Raw genomic sequence first — 21,402 nt, forward strand, 5'->3', positions numbered from 1 at the left:
AGATAGGTAACTTATATAAGATAAGGCTCCTAGACTTAATTAGGGTATACCCTATTTTCTTACCAGATAAGCTATGGAAAGCTATAAATAACCTATTACCCAGATAAAAGAACGAGCCTCCCCTACCAATTTAAGTAAACGGCGATGATAAATAGGAAGTTAATAAAATACTAGCCTATAAGATAGTACGGGGAATATTAAAATACTATGTCTAATAAAAGGGCTACGACCTAAACCTAACCTAGTACCCTATATAGAACTTTATAAGCTGCCCCTAAAAGCTTAAAGAGTTTTATAACTAATACCCTAATATACCTAAACCCCTAAAGTACCTAGATAAGTAAATGGAAAGCTAGTATAATAAAGATAATAAGTTACTGAAGGAGTATAGGGATAAGAACGCCCTAAAGCCCTAATATAGCTATCTGCCGTTTTCTGCCAGTATAGTAAAATTTCAGATATCTAAGAACTTTGACCGCCGGTTAAAGTTATCTAATTAGTTAGATCCGTATTAAGACTTTTAGTGGCTACTCTTTCTAGCCTAGTGCTTCTACTTAGCCCATAATCGCCTTTTATACTTAGTCTAGACGCACTCGTGTCCCCTTTATCTCCCTATCTTATATTTTATAATCCTATGTTTATAAGCTTAGTGCTACCCTATTTCTAACTAAGCCTAAGGGCAGGCTTTTTTTAAAGAGGGGGGTAATATAACGGCGCTATCGCACGTTATATGCCAAATTCTACTATATTCTACCGACCTATAATTAGCCCGCCCAAAGCTAGCGCCTTAGCGGCTTACCCTATATATTTGTTTACATCGGTCCTAGCGACCCCTTTTCCTTCTCTTTAGCTTAGTATCTTCGTAATATAGCATTTTACAAGCTTTGGTTTAGAGGCAATTGTATAAGCCGTAATATTAGGCATTTGTTATAGATAAAGCTCTATCTTATAATTAGGTTATATAGCTAACCTACTTAATATTAAGGGATTAGTTAAGGCGTTACTTAGATACCCTCTTATATTAAGGCGTCTATTTCCTTAACACTATATCTTTAATTTATACTTATTAGGCTATAAGTTAAGCCTTACTTTAAATACTATTAATAAACGTCTCTAACGCAATGCCTATTAATTAGCTTTAATGAAAAGGTATATAAAACCTTATATAATTATAGCGTATTAGTAGACTTAATCTAAATAAAGAGTAAATAGAGTGGTGATATAGGAATATATTAATTATATTAGTGGGGTAGCATGCTAGTTATAATATAAAAGTAAGAATTAGATAGCTTATAGAACAAAAGGGCTGCTATAGATGGGTATATTATTAGTAAGGGAATTTCTGGTTAACCTACTTAGTTAACTAATTAGTTAAAGCTAAAAGCGTATATATTATATGGTTAGACACTAAATAGGACGTACTAACGCTTTGATATTATATATGCCTAAAAATAGTATTATAGATAAATTTAGAGCTAACTTAAAAACAGGTATACGGAAGGCATCTTAGTTATTATAATTTGGCCCCTAAAGTAGCGGCTGCAGAACTCTAGGCATTATCGCCTTTAAAAAAGATAATTCCCTATAAGCTAAAATGCTATAGCCTTAACTTAGCCTTCTCTACTACTTAGATACGGGAAGTATAGCTCTTTATAATAAGGAATTATTACGGTATAAGTATAGCCTGTAATTAGCAAGCTATTATTAATATTATTAACCATATTTAGTAGAGGATTTTCGTCCTAACTACCCTTGTTTTATAAAACTACTTTATAAAGAACCTAGCTTATTTATTTTTCGCCAATTCTTAGGAGCTCGCCTATAACTACTTCTACTTAAGTAGGACGAAATATATAGAATTAAAAAGGAGCTATATAAAATTAATAAGGAGGAACTATATTAAAAAAATTTAGGATACGTCTAAGAGGACCAAAATCCTCAGCGCTGTAAAAAGTTAGAAGAGTTAACGATAGCAATTTCTATATAAAGTAAGGGAAAGGAAGAAGTTGGGAGCATTTTATAATCGTGTTCGCTAGATTGCTATAAATACCCTAACCAAAAACTTCTCTAATACATATTCCCGCTAATAAGCGGCGGTAAAAACTGTAACCAATTTAAAACCCTAGCTTAAAGGGATAAAAACAATTAGTGTTCGTACCAATTTAATGGCACGAGTAAGTTAGATCCAGGGGCACGAAATATATGTAGTATCGTATGCTCTTTTAGATAATGGTGACTGTCTCTTATATTAAGGTAGACTACGTAGTCTATATACTAATGCGTCCTCCCCCTAATTAGTTAGTGCTTTATAAGTGCACTAGACGCGTAAGTAAGTAGTTAGTGCACTAAATATATAAACGCGTACCTAACGTACCAAATGTGTAGGCACGCGGTTAGTATGACAGGTGCTATAATTATACACTAGCGGTACTTGAAAAATGAAACCACCTATATATAGCCTCCGTAATTACTCCAATGGAACTACAAAATATAAAAGAAAATATATAGGAAATAGAACTATAAGATGCAAAGAAAGTATATAGAAACCCCCCCCTAAGGTACCTTCTGGGTTACCTTCTAAGTGGTGCTCTAAGCTGGCCGTAAGTTAGATCTTAAGGGCCGCCAAGGCGCTAGTGCTAATCGAGCCAATAGCGATTTTCCGTACCCGGTATGGAAAATCGTAATTAGTTAATTTGACCACTATGGCAGAACATGGCAGAATTCGGCAGGTCACGTAAGTCTACTAAATTCCACCGCAGCTTTTTACCGTTTTCTACTTAATAGCTTATAGTCCGTAGAATAGGCTGTATAATGAGCTGTACGGCCTTTTAGCGGGCCGTGAACGCACTATAGGTGTTCTATTAGTCTTATTTTACCCATTCTATAACCTCCAGATTAAGCTTATTTATGTTAATTAAGATTTTAAGAGCTTAACACGGCTTTACCTTAGTTATAGCGTTTACTAGGTTGTTTCCGCCGCTGATTTATTTGACCTCTATAATCTCGCGCCGTTTATAGGCCTAATGTAAGCATATTAGGTCGACCATAAGCCTCTTCTCCTGTGTTGTACCTAGCTTAACTAGGCAGTCGTAAAGGGACTTCAAATTAGTGTATAAAACTAGGGGTAACTACTTCAGTTATAGAATCTTCTGGATCGTTAATTTGATTACAGCTGCTATATTAAAGCTATAAGCTAGTATATATAGTTTAGAAGCTAGTACACTACGGGTTACTTATTTGCACTTAATTAAAGACTAGTATAGTATATTGCGTCCTAATTACGGTCCGTAAGTACGATTATAAAGCCGATTTATAATAATAGGTCTTTATTATTAGTAAAGGAGGTGTCTATAAATACCAGTAGGCTAAGGGAGTTTAGGTCTAGTGGTATAAAAGTAAGTCCCCTTACTGCATTATTAATTTGCTACTGAATGCGCTTATTAAGCTGCTTAATAATTTCCTCTTATAGATCTACTACCTGGGCCGTAAAGGATAAATCGTAGGTAGATTTGGGTTGACAGACCGTAGTAATATAGGCGCCTCTTACGCGCTAGGCGACGTATTGGTCCTTTATATTTACGGTCTTATAGGTCTCTTTATAGGAGCTAGTGAGGTCTATAAGCTTTACTGTAACGGGCTTTAGGTTTTAGGCTTGGCGTTCCTAAGTTAGCTTAATTAGGTTGCCCTTTTGGGTAATTAGGCCTCTATTAAACTTAATTAAATTCTGCTTAGTTAACTGCTCTTACGGCTTTGCTAAGAACTTGGCCTTTTATAGTTTAGTTTCTTTAACGTCTATAAAGGTCTGGTTTGCTAAGAATAGGGTATTATCTATTTAGAGTCTAATAATACTAAGGCCGTTTAATTAGGTATATAGGAGGCAGGGGTTATAGGTTAACTATTCCGTTTTAAGTTTGCTAATATAGTGCTAGTAATATATCTTAAACCAGTGGTTTCTAGCTTCCGGTACTCCGTAGAGAGGTTTTATAACCTATAAAATTGTTTCTAGTTATAGGTTAAGCTTATAGGGTGGTCGTATAAAGATGTCTTTACTTAGGTAGGTATTAGACTGCATATAGGCTTGCGAGATGTCCCGTAGGTAAAGGGCTATAGGTTTGCTTTACTATAGTCCGGGCATAAGTATAAGTATAATCTATTAGCTGACTCGTTAAATTGTAGGCGATTGCGTAAGGACTAAGCCCTTCCCTTAGTCATTATAGGCTTATATAATAAGCCTTGATTTTTTAAAAGCTTTATTAGTACTAGGGTGCTTAATTTTATTAATAAAGCGTAAATTAAATATACGGGCGCCTTGCGGAACGTCTCTTTCTATTATAATTATAAAGATACCCTTTTTAAGTAGTCTATTAATCTCTTTATATTATAAGTCCGTAAATAGGGTTTTCTGTACTAGAACTAATATATCTATAGGCGGAGATTGCCTTGCGGATATTCCTGTGGAGGTTAGGTAATTCTTTATTATAGGGTTCTTAGTTACGGGGTGCTTTCGGGGGCGTCCTCAACTACGCTTTATAGGTTTAATGGGTTTAGTAAGTTCCTAGGGGACTTTTAAGGTAGGTAGGGGTGCTTCTAGTTTATCTAGTTTGACGAGTGCTTCTAGTTCATCTGGTTTGACGTTATAGTTGTCTTTGGGCCGAAAGTAGGGTTTTACGGACGTGCTTCTAAAGCTAGTTAGCCCGCTAGGGAGTTATATATAGCACGTCTCGTTTTCTACGGCTAGTAGGTAATAAGGTCTATTCTAATTACCGCTTTTACGCTATATAAGAACTTTAGAGTTAAGCGGGAGGTCGTATACTGGGGTTGTATTAGGTCCGTTATGGTAGTATAGGGCGTTATTAACAGTTTGTTTAGCCTGTAGCTTAACTATCTTGGCCATTACCTTCTGTATTGCGGCTACTTGTTCCGTAATAGACGGGGTAGGAGAATCTAGTTTGCTTATCCTTGAATAGGCTCTATAGACTAAAAGGGTAGGTACTAGTCCGTCTGGGCCAGCAGTGTTATTAATGGCTTTTACGGCCATCTATAGAGCTAGTTCCTTTTAGATATCCTTATATTCGTCCGTAATAATCTAGTAAGCTCTTTATAAGGCTAGGTAAGCTCACTTAATAAGCCTAATAGACTAATACGCCTTAACTGGAACGGCTTTTGTGGAGATAGCTATAGCTATAGCATACTACTGGAATTCCTTGCTAATGAAGTTCCTACCGGTGTCGTGGGTAATATACTACGGGGGTCCGACGTACGTGTCGATTTAGTAGGTCTGTAAGATATCCTAGGTATGCTTTATAGATATATTTTATAACTAACGGGCGGCTTAATAATAGGTTGCCTTATTAATTATATATAGTACTAGGCTGCCGTTAATATATATAATATCTACATATACTAAGTAGTTAAAGTTAAAATCCTTATAAAGGGTAAACTTAAATCGGCCTGGGGAACGTCTGTATTTCTGGCAGTAGGAGCAGTATTTAGTTAGGTAGTTAATTACCTTCCTATTAACGTCGTTATATCTAGAGCGTTTAAGGACTCTATATAGCTTTTTAGCTAATAGGTAGCCAAAACGGCGGTATAGGCGGTGGATCTTAGTACTAGTAAGGTAGTATAGGTAATAGTTAAAGGATTCCTAAATATACGTCTATAGAGTCTCTCCCTATATAAGGAATGGGTGTCTGAATTGTTATATAATTAGTAAGGTAATATACTTACTTCCTAGGGCAGTTATAGGGCCAATTAAGGTGTCCGTAATATTATTATAGTATACCTATAACCTATCCATATCTATAAGATAGAGTAGGAAGGGGGTGTCCGCTTTTACTACGTGGAAGTTAACTAGGCTAATTAGAGTCTTAACTTTAACTAATTTAATTAATGCGGTTAAGCCGATGCCGAATTAGATATTTACGGCCCTAGTTTGCGTAATATTAATATCCGTATTATTATTTATAGTGGTCCTATATACGAGGTATTGTCTATAGCCTATAGTAGACTTCTTAGAGGCACCTGTGTTAATTATAACGCCGTAAAATTCCTTAGGGGTATAGCGTTCTATAGTAATATATGTAAATAGGTCCTATTTATAGTCTATAATAGGGGTACTTATAGAGTGGTTTTTAGGCGTAATTAAGTGTATAAAGCAACGGTTGGCTAATACGGTCGTAATATTAAAGGCTTAGCTGTCCGTAAAAGGTCTAAAAGTAGTTAAAAATGTCTCTAAGGTTTTTTATTCCTAAGCGTCTAAGTTAAAGTTAATTATAAGGGCTTCTATTAACTTATTAGGGGGCTCTTCTACTTCCTTTCCTTTGTATTCTAAAATAAACTGGTTAATATAGCTATTAAGTCTCTTCCTAGACTTGTTACGTTCTTCCTAGGTATGCCTTATAGACTAATATCCTTCCTTACCGTATATAAAGCACTTCTAGCTAGTTTGTCTATGGGGGTATATTTTTATACGGGGGTTACTATAGGGGTTACAAGTAGGACTTAGTCGGTATGGGTACTGCTAGCGGTAGCGGCGGTCCGTAAAGTAGACGTCTAAGTCTGTTTACGGATATTAAATATTTGTAATAAAGGCTTAAGTGCTGCCTAGTGGGTTTAAGACTTTATATATTATAATAGAGGAGCGTAAATTATTAATAAGGCCAGCTAAGGTATCTGTAGGCTTATAGTAGGCGTACTTATAGGGCTCTACTTCCTAGTAGGCCGTAATAAGTTTATTATATAGGAAGTCGTCTGTTTAAAGCTTAGCGTTAAGGTCGTACTATAGGTGCTGGAGGTCTTTAATGAGAATTTACAGGCACTCTATAGTCGATTTTTTAGTGTTCTTATTAATTACGGTCCGTAGCTTAGTTGCATTCTATTAGGTAAGGATATTACGCCTATATTCTAGTCCTTTAAAGTAGTTACGGGTAGCTTTATATAGCTTATTAAAGGGAACACTAAGGGGGTTGCTCTTAAGGTTAGTGTAGTAGTGGTTAAGTACTAGGCCGCGCAGTATGGTAGAGTAGGCTTAGCTAAACTTCTATTTAGGAATATTAGCCTTCTAACAGAGGTCTATAAAGATAGTTAGTTTAAAGTTAAAGTTGTTATTTTTACCGCTATACTTAGATTTATTGTTATAGAGCTTAGCTAGGTTAGCTAGCTTCTTACCGTAGGTCTTTACTTAGGTGGGTTACGGATCTATAACTTGCGGATTTAAGGCTTGCGGATATATAGCTTGCGGATATATAGTTTGCGGATATATGGCTTGCGGATCTATGACTTAAATAATGGGGGTAATTTGGTCCGTATTTTGGTTTATAGGGGTATTATAGTCTGTAGCTTAAGAGTAGGGTATATTTTAGCTAGTAAGGTTAGTTTTAAAGCCGCTTAGGTCTCTATAGGGCGAATTTGGTCAAGTATATTAGGTATAAGGCTAGCGATCTTATTAAGTTTAGGAGAAGTAAAGAGTTTATTTATAGCATTAACCTAGTCTAAGATTCCTTCTTTAGTCCATTCTATTTAGTCCTCCTTATATATTATATTATATAAAGACCGTATAACAGTAACTCGTTTATCCCTTTTAACCTATACACCTTAGTTACGTAAAAGGGTTTATAGGTTACGGATAGTAATAGGGTTGCAGGCCTTAAAAATGGCTTCTATGAAGTCCGTAAAGTCTTCCTAGTATTACTCCTATAGGTCGTCATTTATAAGCTTAAAGTGTCTATATTTAAGGATTTTAAAACTAATATAGTCGTTAACGTCGTTTATAGACGTAACGTCGACTCCTTATCTCTACTTCTTTTAACCTTCGCTAACTTGCTTATTAATATCTGCCATACTATATAGTATTAGGTGGTTTATAGCGGGTGGAAAAGGTCTTATAGTGGTCCGTAAAGGTGGTTAATAGGTCTGTAGCGGTTTGCAAAAGGGTAAGAGGTTTCTATAAGGGGTCTAAAGGGGGGTTAGGGGTACTAAGGGAGGGTGTAGTAGGAATAGGGGTTCGAGGTTTAAAGGGGGTTAAGGATAGGGGTTTGAGGTTTAAAGGTAAGTTAGGGTAGGGGGTTCCGTATAGGTCTATATTCGCGTTTATAACTTCTAGTAAACCGTACTAAGACTTAAATAAGTATATAGAGTTGGTGATAGGTCCGCAATCCCCGACTTCCAACCTTTTAGTAGGTCGTACTAGGAGTCTAAATAGGTGGTTGCTGTCGTATATATCGCTCGGGGGGAGGTATTAAGTGATTGCTAATCTGTGCGCGCTTACTAATTAGTGTTCGTACCAATTTAATGGCATAAGTGAGTTAGATCCAGGGGCACGAAATACGTATAGTATCGTATGCTCTTTTAGATGATGGTGACTGTCTCTTATATTAAGGTAGACTACGTAGTCTATATACTAATGCGTCCTCCCCCTAATTAGTTAGTGCTTTATAAGTGCACCAGACGCGTAAGCGAGTGGTTAGTATACTAAACGCGTAAATGCGTACCTGACGTACCGAACGCGTAGGCACGCGGTTAGTACGACAGGTGCTATAATTATACAATTAGATATCTAGAGACTTTATACTTAAATCAACAAGATAATCTTATAAATCTTACTATATATATAGATGGGGCCACTAAATGTATATTATGGTTATTTAAGGATCTAAAGGTCTAGTACTATGCAAATATGTAGATAATAAGTATATTATACCGCCTAATAGTCTATAGCCGCGTATCTACCTTATTTATCGGTTTTGCTAGCGTCTCTAAAATACCGTGAAACGTAAAAAGCGGTTTTAAATATTTAGTAATTATATATTCTTCTTAAACTTAGGGCTAAAACCAGTATATTATACCTTAATTATTTATCTCGTTATTACTATACTGCTAGCGCCGTTTGGCGTACTAATTAGTTTAGTAACTATATTTAGCAAGATCGCGATAATTATTATCTTATTAATAATACCTATATTTATAATCTCTTTTTAAAAGCCTTAACGTAGTAGAGAATACCCTTTAGCCTAGTGTAAGTTATTAAGCTATATCTCTTATGCACATTGCGCTAACATCTATAGATATACGCTTCTCCTTAAGTATTTTACTTCTTTAGACCGCCTAGTATAGTAGCAGCCTAACCCTTAGCTTACTACACCTTCTTTTTCTTTCTTACTTACTTTAGTAAGGGCTTATATAAAGGCTTATGCAAAGGCTTGTTTTTATATAATAGCCAGAGCTATCTGGTTTTATTAGATAACCGGTTTATTAAAATATCTAATAACTGGTCTAAATTTAGCTAATAAAATCGACGAACTAGTTACTTTTAAGATTTTAGTTAAACGGAACTAATCTAAAGAGTAACCTAACTATTAATAACACTGGCCTAAACCTATAGGAACCCCTATAGGAGCAATATATATTAAAGAGGATTCTAAAGATATTCTATTAGAGGTATAAAGGCTAGGAAACTATTAAAGAGAAAGAGTGGTTTCTATTTTCTATTAGAGCTAATAGGGTGTTACTTAACCTAATAGAATAAATCTAAGGGTAAGGAGCTCTTTATTATATCTAAATTTAATACTATTTAATATTAAGTATAATTATATGCTAAGCCGGCTAACTCTTTCCTTTTTTATATATATTAAAAGCAAGCTACCATTTTACTAAGACACTTAATACCCTAGTCCGATATAGCTTATTATAGGGAATATAAAGATATAGAGATAGACTTATATACTAAAATATAATGCTAAACAATCTATATAATAGATACTATAACTAATTACACAGCGGATTCCTAAAATCTAATATCCTTTATGCTATGCTCTTTAATATATATATACAACTCAAGTTTATACAAATTTAATTATTACTAAGGTTAAATTAGTAGAGACACTGTATAGTAGATTGGTTAATACACCTACACTAAATCTATATTGAAATGTATATGCTTATTTCCATTTAATAATTTATTATAGTCACCAGAATTAGGGACGTCTTGCATTAATTCTATGCTCCTCTTTTACTTATAAATAGTATAAACTGCGTCTAAGTCAAATAAGTAAAGATGACTTAATACATTAGAGGCAATATATATTATATTATTACTATCTACCTAATTGTGTTTAAGAACCCTAGCTAAAATAGCTGGTAGTAGTAAGACCTAAAGAGCCCAAATTATTAAGCTCTATAGCTAGCGTAGGGGGACACTTTTCTAGGCCTCTGGCGAGGATATAAGGACAAGTTTCTCTAACTACTAATAAGGCGGATTTTATTAATAAAGATATTAAGCTAATAATCCGGGAAGAAAGCAAGTTAATTAAGTCTAATAGGCTAGGGGAGCGTTCCAAAACAGTCCTAGAGTAATTGTAACTGCTAGCATGCTTATAACTTAAGATATAGGGCTATAAATAAGTTGGTTGCTTATCCTTTTTATAGGGATATAGAATATATAGAGGAAAAGGAAGGGGGGGTATTTAATGTTGTTAGAGTAGGCCTTTAAGCCGTCGTCATTGCCAGTAGATAGTGGATTATTGGCGTTAATGCTTTTGCCGTAAGTTGGGGTATTACTATATGTTAGTATGTAGAGGAAGGAAAGCCTAATAGGGCGTAGCTGCAGAAAGCAATTGGTAAAGGCCTTAAGGCGGCAAGAGTATAGATATAGGCAATAAATGCTGTATAGAAAAGGCTAAGGCAGAAAATGGGGCGTGTAGAAGGTAAACGTGTATATATACTTAAATCGGGCGAAACCAGCTTATATATCCGAGTTATCCCCTTATTACGCTTTTCGGTTCAGACATATCCGGTCTTAAAAACTTGAGTTGGTTTATAATAATGGTAAGTACCTCTTTCCTTTTCTTGGAACTAAGTGCCGTAGAGGTAAAACTATGCTAGACCTGGTGTCTATTCCTTTTTCTTAAACGGGTATCTTAGGGATTAAATGATTAATCCGAAGCATCTAGAGCGTAGGGAATTGCAAAGCGAGGTTTATATAACTCTAAGATCGCGATCGCCGAAGGCTTTTGGGTAGCAGCGCAGAGAGCAGCATATCACTCTACCTTCTCACCCAATTCTCCATCGTGAGTAAACACCACAAGACATCTCAAACCACACGTACTTTCACAAGCCTCTTCGCCCTCTTTCTCATTACCACAGCAAGACTCCCCCCTCCATCTCCACAACCTAGAGTCCCCATGTAAACATCCCATACAGTTCTCACAGTACGTCTCTCCTTCCCAGCACCAAGGCTAACCTGCTGCACCACACCCAACAGCGGCCTCGTGCACCCATTCACACCCCTCAGCCGGCGAAAGGTAATCGTATTGCGTATCAAAGGAATCTTTCGAAGTTCTTTGCCATTGTAAAGGATCCTCTGCACCACAACTTCGTATTCGTCCAGCTGACAGCGGACATTCAGACACAGGTCAAGCGTGTTACCCGCCACATCGCTGACGGAATAGCGGCGAGACTCGGCCACATCCGAGCCATGGCTGGTCCAGTTGATCGCGCTGACGTCGCTTGCTTGAATCGTGCTGTTGTTGTTTACTAGGCCGGACAAGTTGTCTTCTGCGATGATTACAATCAGATGGTCCTCGGCTTCGTAGAAGATGCAGGCTTCTGGGGGAGTCCTGTCGATCTTGATAAGCTAGGATTTGGGCACCTCGACATTCCTAGCACGACCCCAAGAGCGGTATAGGAGAGCTGTAGGTTCTTCAGTGGTGACTGGGACGCTTGAAATGTACTCCGTCCAGGTCGCGCCGCCGTCAAGAGAGGTTTCGGTCTTGCCCACTCCGCTGATATCGTCAGTTGCTGTCAGAGACACCAAGACATTGGTGTTATTCTAGCCTGCACTATTCAATGGAGGCACGGCGGAGGCGGTCGTAATCGGTGGGACGAGATTGTCAGGCAATCGGACCGCGAGGATCTCCTCTAGAGGCTTTTCCTCAATTCCCATATTGCCGAGTGTGGTTGCGGAACCTGGCCCTCCCAGTGTTCCAAGAAATCCTCCCCTGAATTTGATGTTGGCCCAATCGTTGTATCCGTTGAGAACAGCGTAGTTGTTGTTGCCGGTGACGTCGTAGGTGATGCCTGTATCATTAGTATCTTGGTTCCCAGCTGTTCGTATCATCATTCCAGTTGATAGGCTGACTCACGTCGACTACTGGAATTCGGGTTCCACGACTTGCACTCCAGTGTACCGTTCCTTGCAAAGCTGCGAGAGGGCCCAAGCCGGCCGGTTCATTAAGACTGGTGGGATTGAGGGAGGGCAAAGCTTGTCCGGAGTAGTCGACGATTCCAATGATACCATTCCTCTGTAATCCGTTCACAGAGAAGTTGTAATTCATAATGCTGAGGTAATTTGGCTTGTTGTTGAACGTGTCGGCAGCATTAACCTGGTCTCCCCCATGATTGAGGCCCAAGCAATGGCCGGGCTCATGCATCGCATTCACTGCCCAATTAATGCCGGTGAATACTTGAGAACCCCAGCTGATCGGAAAGTCACTGTTTGGGATCGGAGCCCGCGCCTTCCCTATGAAGGTTGGACTGATGTAACGAGTGATGTTGATGTTGAGCTGATGCACGCAAAGAAAATACCGAAAAATCCGCGCTCGATCCGTCTTCATAAATCCATTTATGGGATTGTCCTTGATTTTGTCAGGCTCGATCCATTGCCCGTTTTTGTCGGTTCCACTGTTGTAAAAATTGACATTTTTCTCAGGCCAGCTATGTACTTTGCTCAGCGTATCCCCCCAGGTTGTAGAACGTAACTTCATGATGCTGTTCGGACCAGCATCTATGTGGAGATTGATTCCTCGAGCACCACTCTTGGCGACAAAGGGCGCTCTGTCAAAAGCCTCGATCACGAGCTGTAAAGCTGCAGCAGTTAGTTTATGGTTGTGCGTGGCATCTGACAGCCAGTCCACTTGGACGAAAAGGCGGGAAGATCTATGAATTGGCCGTCAAGAGTGACTCCGTTGCATTTCCACGCATCTGGACTATTGAAAGGGAGACATAATCAGCAACTTGGACATCAAGACCTTCAGTTTTCAGTTTTCAGAATCTTGAATCCTGTATTCTGTATTCTGATTGATTATATTAATTATATAATTATACCTTAATTACCTAGTACATTTCCGACACTCGAATCGGCAAGCTTCTGGATTATGCTTCTCCCACCATTCTATCTCATTGATTATGTCGCATTCAGAAACTCCCTCATAGAAGGCTAGAGAGATATGTACAACAAGCGCTCCTCCACACGACGCCAGCCTCTCACCCTCACCCTTCCTATGCCATCTCAAAGGTTCCGAAGTCTGGCTATGGTCATAGCCCATGCTTCTAGTTCGACCGCGCTTATTGAGACGTTCCGCTCTGGGGGTATTGGAGTGCGTCGCATGATCCCGGCGAAAGGCAATACAAATGGTGCACCAGTGATGATCGGGGGCGTTGACCTAATGTCAATCGTCGTAACTGCTGTACACTGCGCGAGATGTCGGACTCCTAGTGGCGCAGACCTCGTCACGACGCTATGAGCGACGGTGACAAGCTCGTATTTTTCAAGGCGAAAGGTACGTTGAGATTTTGTGAATGAGACCAGAATTACCAAAGCAGTAGTATTATTCGGGGGCACCTGGGCAGAGAGCCACCACTGCGCGTCAATATGCAGACGCGCTAAAGTCTCTGCCCAACCAGCCTCGATAACTAAGGAGGGCCAATCTGAGGAAGTGGTAGGTGCTAATGCGCTATCGGGTTCTTTGAATGAATTGTTTGAGCGATGTTGGTACCGGGTTGATCCAAGGACAACGTAATCGCGAATAGGCTCAAGACCCATGCGCCACATGTCTCTGTGTATCAATTGTATTAGGTTGCCATGCATTAATTCGTGCACTGGGCCCACCATCTTTACAATCAATTTACTGCCATCAAGCTGCAAACGAGTTGGGTAACGAAGTCTGTCGATGTACTTTAGCTTTGAACAGTCGAAGTCCGAAAAAACGATCCACAGCTGCGTGTCATCACCACCGTCTAGAGCTTGTAGACGGTCTGTAACGGCCTTTTTGAAATTGGCAATGCTGAATGGCAGTTGGTTTTGCTCGAGTCCTGCGGCGGGTGGAATTTCAAGAGCCGTGCCGAGCTCGAACACTGGTGGTTTAGTTGGTGAAGCTGAAGAAGTCATGATGATGAGCTAGAATTTCCAGAAGACGGTATCTGGCGTTCATTTAGGAAGGAAGGAATTGAGGAGGCTTCACTTCACCTCGCCACGCTAAAAACTCGCTAATGCTCGCTTAATTTGGCCACCAAAAAAGTTAACCTCGTCTGTCACACCTCTACAACTACTTCGCAACGGCTTTTAAATTAACGCCTACTATTAAAATACGTTTTAAATATATTAAATTAATTAACGTATATTATCTAAATACGTTATAAAAGTAATATGGCTATAGTAAAAGCGTTAAGAGATAGTGTAGGTAAATCTTAATATATTTTAAACAGGATTTTAAAGTAAGATTTAAATATTATTCTAATATATTCTAATTATAATGGGGTTCCTTTAAGAGATACCTTAAACTAGGTAAGCTTATAGGCTACCCTTTCTTTAAGAAAACTAGGAATAGGATAATAAACAGCGTGGTTTTCAATATCAATATTGTCAATCAGATTGATCAATATTGTTACTAATCAATATTGGCGAGTATTGGCGAGTATTGGCCATATTTGCAATATTTGCAGATCTTCTTGGCACCCCATCATAAAATTTTAACTGCAATATCGTACGGATAAATTATTAAATATTATGGCTTCTAAAGCAGACTTATTCCTTTTTANACCTATATTANACTCTCTTAATATAGAGGAGTTATTAAACTGCTAGTAAAAGAAGACTTTTAACCTATAGATACTAGTTAGTAGGGATTTGCTTCGCAAATCCTATCCCTCCGTCGTGCTGCGCAGTAGGGTGTAAGCTTTAGGTAGAGCCTCGTGTAGAGGTCTAGTAGAGCTTCGTGCAGAGATTCGCGCAGAGCCTTCTGCAGAACCACGTGCGGCGTGCAGGTGTGTAGACGTATAGATATCTAGACGTGCAGACGTTCATATAGGCGTTCGTGTAGGCAATTAATTGTAGAGCCGCTCGTATAGACGATTATAGAGTCTTCCTAGTATATTAGTGCTGCGTGTTAGTAGAGCTTAGAGTGGAGTGTCGTGTAGGGCTTCGAGCAGAGCCTCGCGTAGAGCTTTTGAGCAGAGCTTAAGTAGAGCTCCGTGCAGAGCCTTAATAGAGCTTCGAGTAGAGCTTTGAGCAGAGCTTTGAGCAGAGCTTCAAGTGGAGCTTTAATAGGGCTTTAAGTAGAGCCTCGTGTAGAGCTTTGAGCAGAGCTTCGATAGGGCTTTAAGTAGAGCCTTATATAAAGCTTTGAGCAGAGCTTCGATAGAGCTTCGAGCAGAGTTTTAATAGAGCTTCGAGTAGAGTTTCGAGCAGAGCTTTGAGAAGAGCTTGGTTAGAGCTTTAAGTAGAGCTTTGATAGAGCTTCTCTATATAGACCTTATATTTAGGCTTGTTTTTAAAGGCCTTGTAAAGGGCTTTATATAGAGCTTTAAGCAGAGCTTTGTATAGGCATTCGTGCAGGCGTTTATGTAGACATTTGTAGAGACGTTCGTATAGACGATTATATGGGCAATTATATGGACGTTTAATTAATTAATCGTATAGGCGTTCGTACGGGCGTTCGTATAGGTAATTAATTAATTAATCGATTAATTATGTAGGCGTTCGTACGGGCAATCGTGCGACATTTATAGAGCCGTTCGTAGAGACGATCGTATGGCGACTAATCGTATGGGCGTTCGTACGGCCGATTGTAGAACCTTCCTAGTATATTAGTGCTGCGTGTTAGTAGAGCTTTAAGCAGAGCTTCGAGTAGAGCTCTAAGTAGAGCTTTAAGTAGAGCTTCGTGCAGAGCTTTTGCAGAGCTTTTGCAGAGCTTTACGGTCGCAAAAAATCTAACTACCCTTTTACTGCGCCACCATAAAGCTATTATATAACTAGCTACTTATAGATAACGTAGATAGCAGAGTAAAGAGGCTATATTAGAGATATAGAGCTTTAATTACGTATGGTTGTGGTATAATTAGGGGTAGTTAATATTTAATTTTGGTAGGGGAGCGCGTGTTAAGACATTTTGTAGTATGTAAATACTTCTACACGCCAGAATATATTATAAAACTGCCAATCTATGCCAATAATTTATATAATCTTTATTCTAAAATAAGTATATTTCTATTATAATAATTTTATCTAAATTATTGCCAATATTTAAATATTGACACTGCAAATATTGGCAAATGCTAATATTTTATTAGCTGCTTATTAAAAACCACGCTGATAATAAATAAGGTAATATATAGGATAGGGTTAGAATAGTCGGCATAGTTATAACGGTTGGCTACTACCGCCTTCCTAGTTGGGCTTGCTGCAAGAATAGTTTAGAACACTAAAATACTACCCCTTTTAGCAAGTGCACGACTAGCTTCTGCCCCCCTTTAGCAAGCGCTCCAACATTTCAAATTTAGTATACGCATTTAATCTTACTTAACGTAGTTCCCTAGTAAGCTGGCCACCCTAGCGAGCTGGCCACCTCAAAAACTTACTAAAAATTAGAGATTTCATACTTTAATATCTTAACAACCACTTAATAATAAATTCTAATAATTTAGAATTAGACTTTTATATACGCTTTATAGCTTCTATTAAAGTTATATAGTAATTAGTTAAGTGGTTTTTAAAATATAGTAATTTAGCTTTATTTTGGCTCTTAAATTATAGTATCTTAAAAACTACTTAACTAATTATTATATAACTTTAATAGAAGCTGCAGAGCGTATATGAAAGTCTAAATCTAAATTATTAGAATTTATTATTAAGTGGTTATTAAGATATTAAAGTATAAAATCTCTAATTTTTGGTGAGTTTTTGAGGCGGCAAGCTCGCTAGGGTGGCCAGCTTACTAGGGAACTACGTTAGTTGCTATAAAGGCTTAGTCAAAAGAACAGAATCTATTAGTAGCAAGTAAACTAGAATTTTAAGACAAGGATTAGAGGAAGGCTAAGAAAAGGACATGTCTATATATATGGCGCTAAGGCTTAGCTAAGCCCCTAACTAGGGTCTGTAACAGTGCCGTAATAGTTGCCACTAACTATATATACTAGCGTCTATATATTACTTGGCAGCATCTACCTTAGCAACGTATAATGCTAAGACCTCCTACAATATTCGCGAATATTAAACGCAGTCACTACGTGGCTAATTCGCTTTTAATATCACTAAACTTATTAATATTTATTATATATTTATTATCTATTTATTTAAGAATTCTTTTATAACGCTATTACCGCTTATAACTAACTAGGAGATTTGTACGCGTATATAATCCTAATAAGTAAACCTATCTAGACAACCTACCTTAACTATACTATTATCTACAACCGCTATACCCTCCTCTACTAGTCCTATAATGCCGTCTAAGGCTAATATATGCGCCGCTGCCGTAGAAGAGCGCGAAATTACTAAAGAGTAAAGGGAACAAGCCTAAGATAAAAGGGAGATTTAGAAGTATAAGAAAGAGCGCAAAGCCCGCCTAGTAGAGGAGGCTCGCTAGTATAAATACCACCTAGCTTAAATGGCTTAATTATAGTTAGGCCTAGCCGCCTCGGCCTTATAGGCCACTATAACAGCTACTACAGCTAATATCCTTAGTAAGCCTCTCCCTCCTAGTATAAAATTACTTAAACTCCGCCTTCCTGGCGTTATAAAAAGGGATTACCTAGATATTTTTAAGGGTACCTTTAACCCAGTAAACCTTACCTATCTTTAAGTCTATACCGCTTAAATTAAGATCGCTAATAAGATATAAATTAAGAATAGTACTCTAGTTATAAGGAAGGCAAAGGTAGATAGAAAGCTATTTATAGATAAAGGCGTCTGGTTTAAAGGTTTTACTAACTACGTAGTTATTACTAGTATACTTCTTTAGATAAATATAATTTGTACCTTATTAACCCAGTATATCTAAGTAGGTTGTATACTTAATTTAGCACTTAACTATTATACCTTTATAATAACTAATGGCTAACTAGAGCCCGCTAATTGGCAAATGCCAGCCTAGTATACAGCGCTATACCTTATAATATTTAGTACTATCAGCTTTGCCGCCTTAAAGAGACCTAGGTTAGATATTTCCTATACCTCTAATACCTGCCGTAGGTTTAATAGTAGAGGCTATAATAATATAGCTTGCAAATACCCGCATAAGTGCTTAAAGTGTAGTAAAAATTATACTGCATTATCTAAAGCTTGTGCCTAGGAATAGTAAGGCGAACCTTATAAAGTAGGAGGTCTAGCCTAATAATAATACCAACTTTAATTATATGCCTAGGACCTAGGCCTAATACGTTACTATTATTCCCTACCTTTATAGAGGCAAAGGCTCTCTACTACTCTTTATCGCCCCTAAGGATTTTAGCGTGGCACTCCCTTTTATCTAACTACCTAGGTAATCTACTAGCTATCTTAGTAGGCATCCTAACCTATAGCTGCGAGATAGGAGCCAAATTTATCCTTACCCTAAGATCTTATAGGAACTATAACTCCTTTTAGGATAACGCCAACCTTATCTCTAAGAAGATAATATTAGACCTTAAAAAAGGATATATTAGAATCGCGATAGGGCCTATTATAGTCTTACCTCTTAGCCTAGTGCTAAAATCGGATAGAGAATACCGCTAAATTTACAATCTCTCCTTTCTACTAGTATCTTTAGTTAATAACGCAATCCTAGAAGAATATAGAGCACTAGTATATACTATAGTTACCGCTATTTAAGCCCATATTATTTCTGCAGGTTGTAGATATCTACTGCTTAAAAGAGATATTAAAGACGCGTTTTATATAGTCCCCCTATCTTATAGGGTAAGAATATTAATAGGCTTCTCCTAGAAAGGTATTGCTTACTAGAAATACTGCCTATCCTTTAGTCTTTAAACTGCGCCGCTTATATTTAACCTCTTTGCGAAAGGCCTATACTAGATACTCTATTTATAACTGCCTTATAAGGTAAAATACTACCTAGATAACTTTATCTTTATCCTTACTAACCTGAATGACTTAGCGGCTATTACCCAGACTTATATCTCTATTACTAACTCCCTAGGTATCCCTTAAAATAGCTCTAAAAATATAGCAGGAACTATTATTAAAGTTTTAGGATATACTATTAATACCATATAAATGTAAACGCAATTATTACCACAGAAATAATTATATACTATTAAGAAAGTCACTACCGCACTTTAATACAGCTTATTATTGTTCCTTTAAGCCTAGCAGCTTACGGGCTACCTTAAATAGTGCGCCTACGTAATTAAACTTAGTTAATCTTACTCTAGATTCCTCTAGATCTTTATTACTGCTTAGCTAAAGACTTTAGCAAATAAGTATAAACCTAGGTAATTTAGCACTAAGTTATAAAGTGACTTATATATCTAGCTTAACCTACTTACTATAAGTAATAAGGTATTATTCTTTAACAACGTTAAGCGTACCTATATTTATCTCTTTACTAACGCCTCTACCCAGTTTCGGTTTAGCGGCTTTTACTTTTTTAAGGAATTTAAATATAAGGATAACTGGTAGTAGTACACAGCCAACCTCCCTTAATCTTAGGCGTTTAGTATATTGCCTAAGCCTAGTTAATAAATAGACTATATTAATCTAAAAGAGATGCATGCTATTACTTACGTATTTAATCTATAGTCTACTAACTAGCAGTATAGCGCGCTATTTATTTATACTAATAGTATAGTGGTTTACTAGGGCATTAAAAAACCGTTATCCGTAGTATAGCAAATAAATCGCTCCGTAAGATTATGCTAGCTACTATAGCTTACGATATTATAATATCCGCGAAGTGGATCCTAGGTGATTTAAATAGCTTAGCTAATATACTATCTTAATTCTAGGCCGCGGCTATATATTAGTTCTACCCATACTAGGCCCTTAATTTATTACTACTAAAGCTAATAAGTTTTTAATAAGTGCCGTAAACCTAATAGACTACTTACAACCGCCTATAAACTTTAAAGATAATATTAACGCGCCATCCGACCTCTACGCGCTTCTTCTTTAAAACGGCCTTACGCTAGTAACCTATAGGGACTATTCCTTAGTAGTTAACAGCTGGGAGTTATACTGCGCACTTAAAGGAGTCTCCCCCTACCTAGTAAAGCCGCGTAAACTAGGCGAATGGATTACCCGCTATACGTTTAGTACCTCCTAGCCATAGATAAATAGGCTTAAGGCCAAAACCTTACAAGCCTATATCTCTGTAATTTACTTACGCCACGTAGATTACGGCATCTTAATTACAGTATTTAAGAATCCTATAGTACACCGATTACTTACTAGAGCAGCTATTATCTCTCCCTTAGTAAAAAAGGATAAGTAACCTATTACTAGGGATATTCTAGCCTAGGTACGAAGGCCGACGGCTTTGAAAACGGTCCATCTGCTAAAACGTAAGGAACACCAAAATCTCTACCTTTTGGAATTCGTATGCAATTTTAACCCAACACCCAAAACTCTTAATTAAAGTATTATATGATAGAGAAGAAGCAGATTAGTTATTCCCTAGAATTTTACGATAGTTAAATTCAAGGCGCAATTGCTATTTATTTGTTATCGCGGGCCTAGAATACGCAAAATACTCGCTTAAAAAATTGGACCGTTTTCAAAGCCGTCGGCCTTCGTAGTAATACACGGCCCATTGCTACTAGATATTAACACTAATACTATATTTACCCTTATATTTGCTAGATTTCTATAGATAGGCGAGATTATATATACTATGGCGGAGCTTAAGAACCGAACGACCTTCCTAGCGAAAAAGGCTACTTAACACAATATTACCTTTACGCCTAGTGGGATAATATTCCGCCTTAACTAAAGCAAAGCCAATAAGTAATATTAGGGCGTTAACGTCGCCATTGCGGTGGTAGGCGGCCTATTATACCCAGTTACTACTATAATAAAGCTGTTTAATAGGGACCCTTAACCCCTTAACTCTCCCTTATTTAGTCTTAATAGTAAACCCTTTACCTCTTTAGGGGTTCGCAAGATCCTTTCCTCCCATCTAGTAGCTGCTGGGATTAACCTAAGTAGTTACTTAAACTACTCCTTCCGCTAGGGCGCTGTCTAGTTCGCTAAAGATTTAGGGTGTTTATATTAGTAAATTCAGTAGCTAGGTTAGTAGTTATTAGAAGCCTTTCGCCTATATATTAAAACTAAGACCACTAACCTCTATCGCCTTAACTCTTACTTCTAATGTAGTATACCGCTCTTAGCGTAAGAATTACTAGGTAGTAGGTTAA

The 21,402-nt window shown here is 37.6% G+C and overlaps 2 protein-coding genes across 2 annotated transcripts; both read right to left on the minus strand.

Annotated features, from left to right (window-relative positions):
- Positions 1–11,851: 11,851 nt before the first annotated feature.
- K441DRAFT_656011 (uncharacterized protein) lies at positions 11,852–12,558 on the minus strand. The gene is made up of 2 exons (XM_067647944.1): positions 12,138–12,558; positions 11,852–12,072 (listed from the first exon to the last, which is right to left on the minus strand). Exons 1-2 carry the CDS (start codon positions 12,423–12,425, stop codon positions 11,914–11,916), a joined length of 447 nt encoding a protein of 148 aa, XP_067506790.1. The 5' UTR covers positions 12,426–12,558; the 3' UTR covers positions 11,852–11,913.
- A 480-nt stretch (positions 12,559–13,038) lies between these two features.
- K441DRAFT_17255 (uncharacterized protein) lies at positions 13,039–14,208 on the minus strand. The gene has a single exon (XM_067640325.1). It carries the CDS (start codon positions 14,159–14,161, stop codon positions 13,283–13,285), a length of 879 nt encoding a protein of 292 aa, XP_067506791.1. The 5' UTR covers positions 14,162–14,208; the 3' UTR covers positions 13,039–13,282.
- Between the last annotated feature and the right edge of the window lie 7,194 nt (positions 14,209–21,402).

The sequence above is a fragment of the Cenococcum geophilum genome (assembly GCF_001692895.1).
Source record: "Cenococcum geophilum 1.58 unplaced genomic scaffold K441scaffold_10, whole genome shotgun sequence".
Taxonomy (NCBI): domain Eukaryota; kingdom Fungi; phylum Ascomycota; class Dothideomycetes; order Gloniales; family Gloniaceae; genus Cenococcum; species Cenococcum geophilum.

Coding starts and splice junctions, on each gene's coding strand:
- K441DRAFT_656011 (XM_067647944.1), bottom strand. CDS start 12,425: ATGCATGAGCCCGGCCATTGCTTGGGCCTCAATCATGGGGGAGACCAG. Junction 12,073..12,137: donor CCCGAATTCCAGTAGTCGAC/GTGAGTCAGCCT, acceptor CTAATGATACAG/GCATCACCTACGACGTCACC.
- K441DRAFT_17255 (XM_067640325.1), bottom strand. CDS start 14,161: ATGACTTCTTCAGCTTCACCAACTAAACCACCAGTGTTCGAGCTCGGC.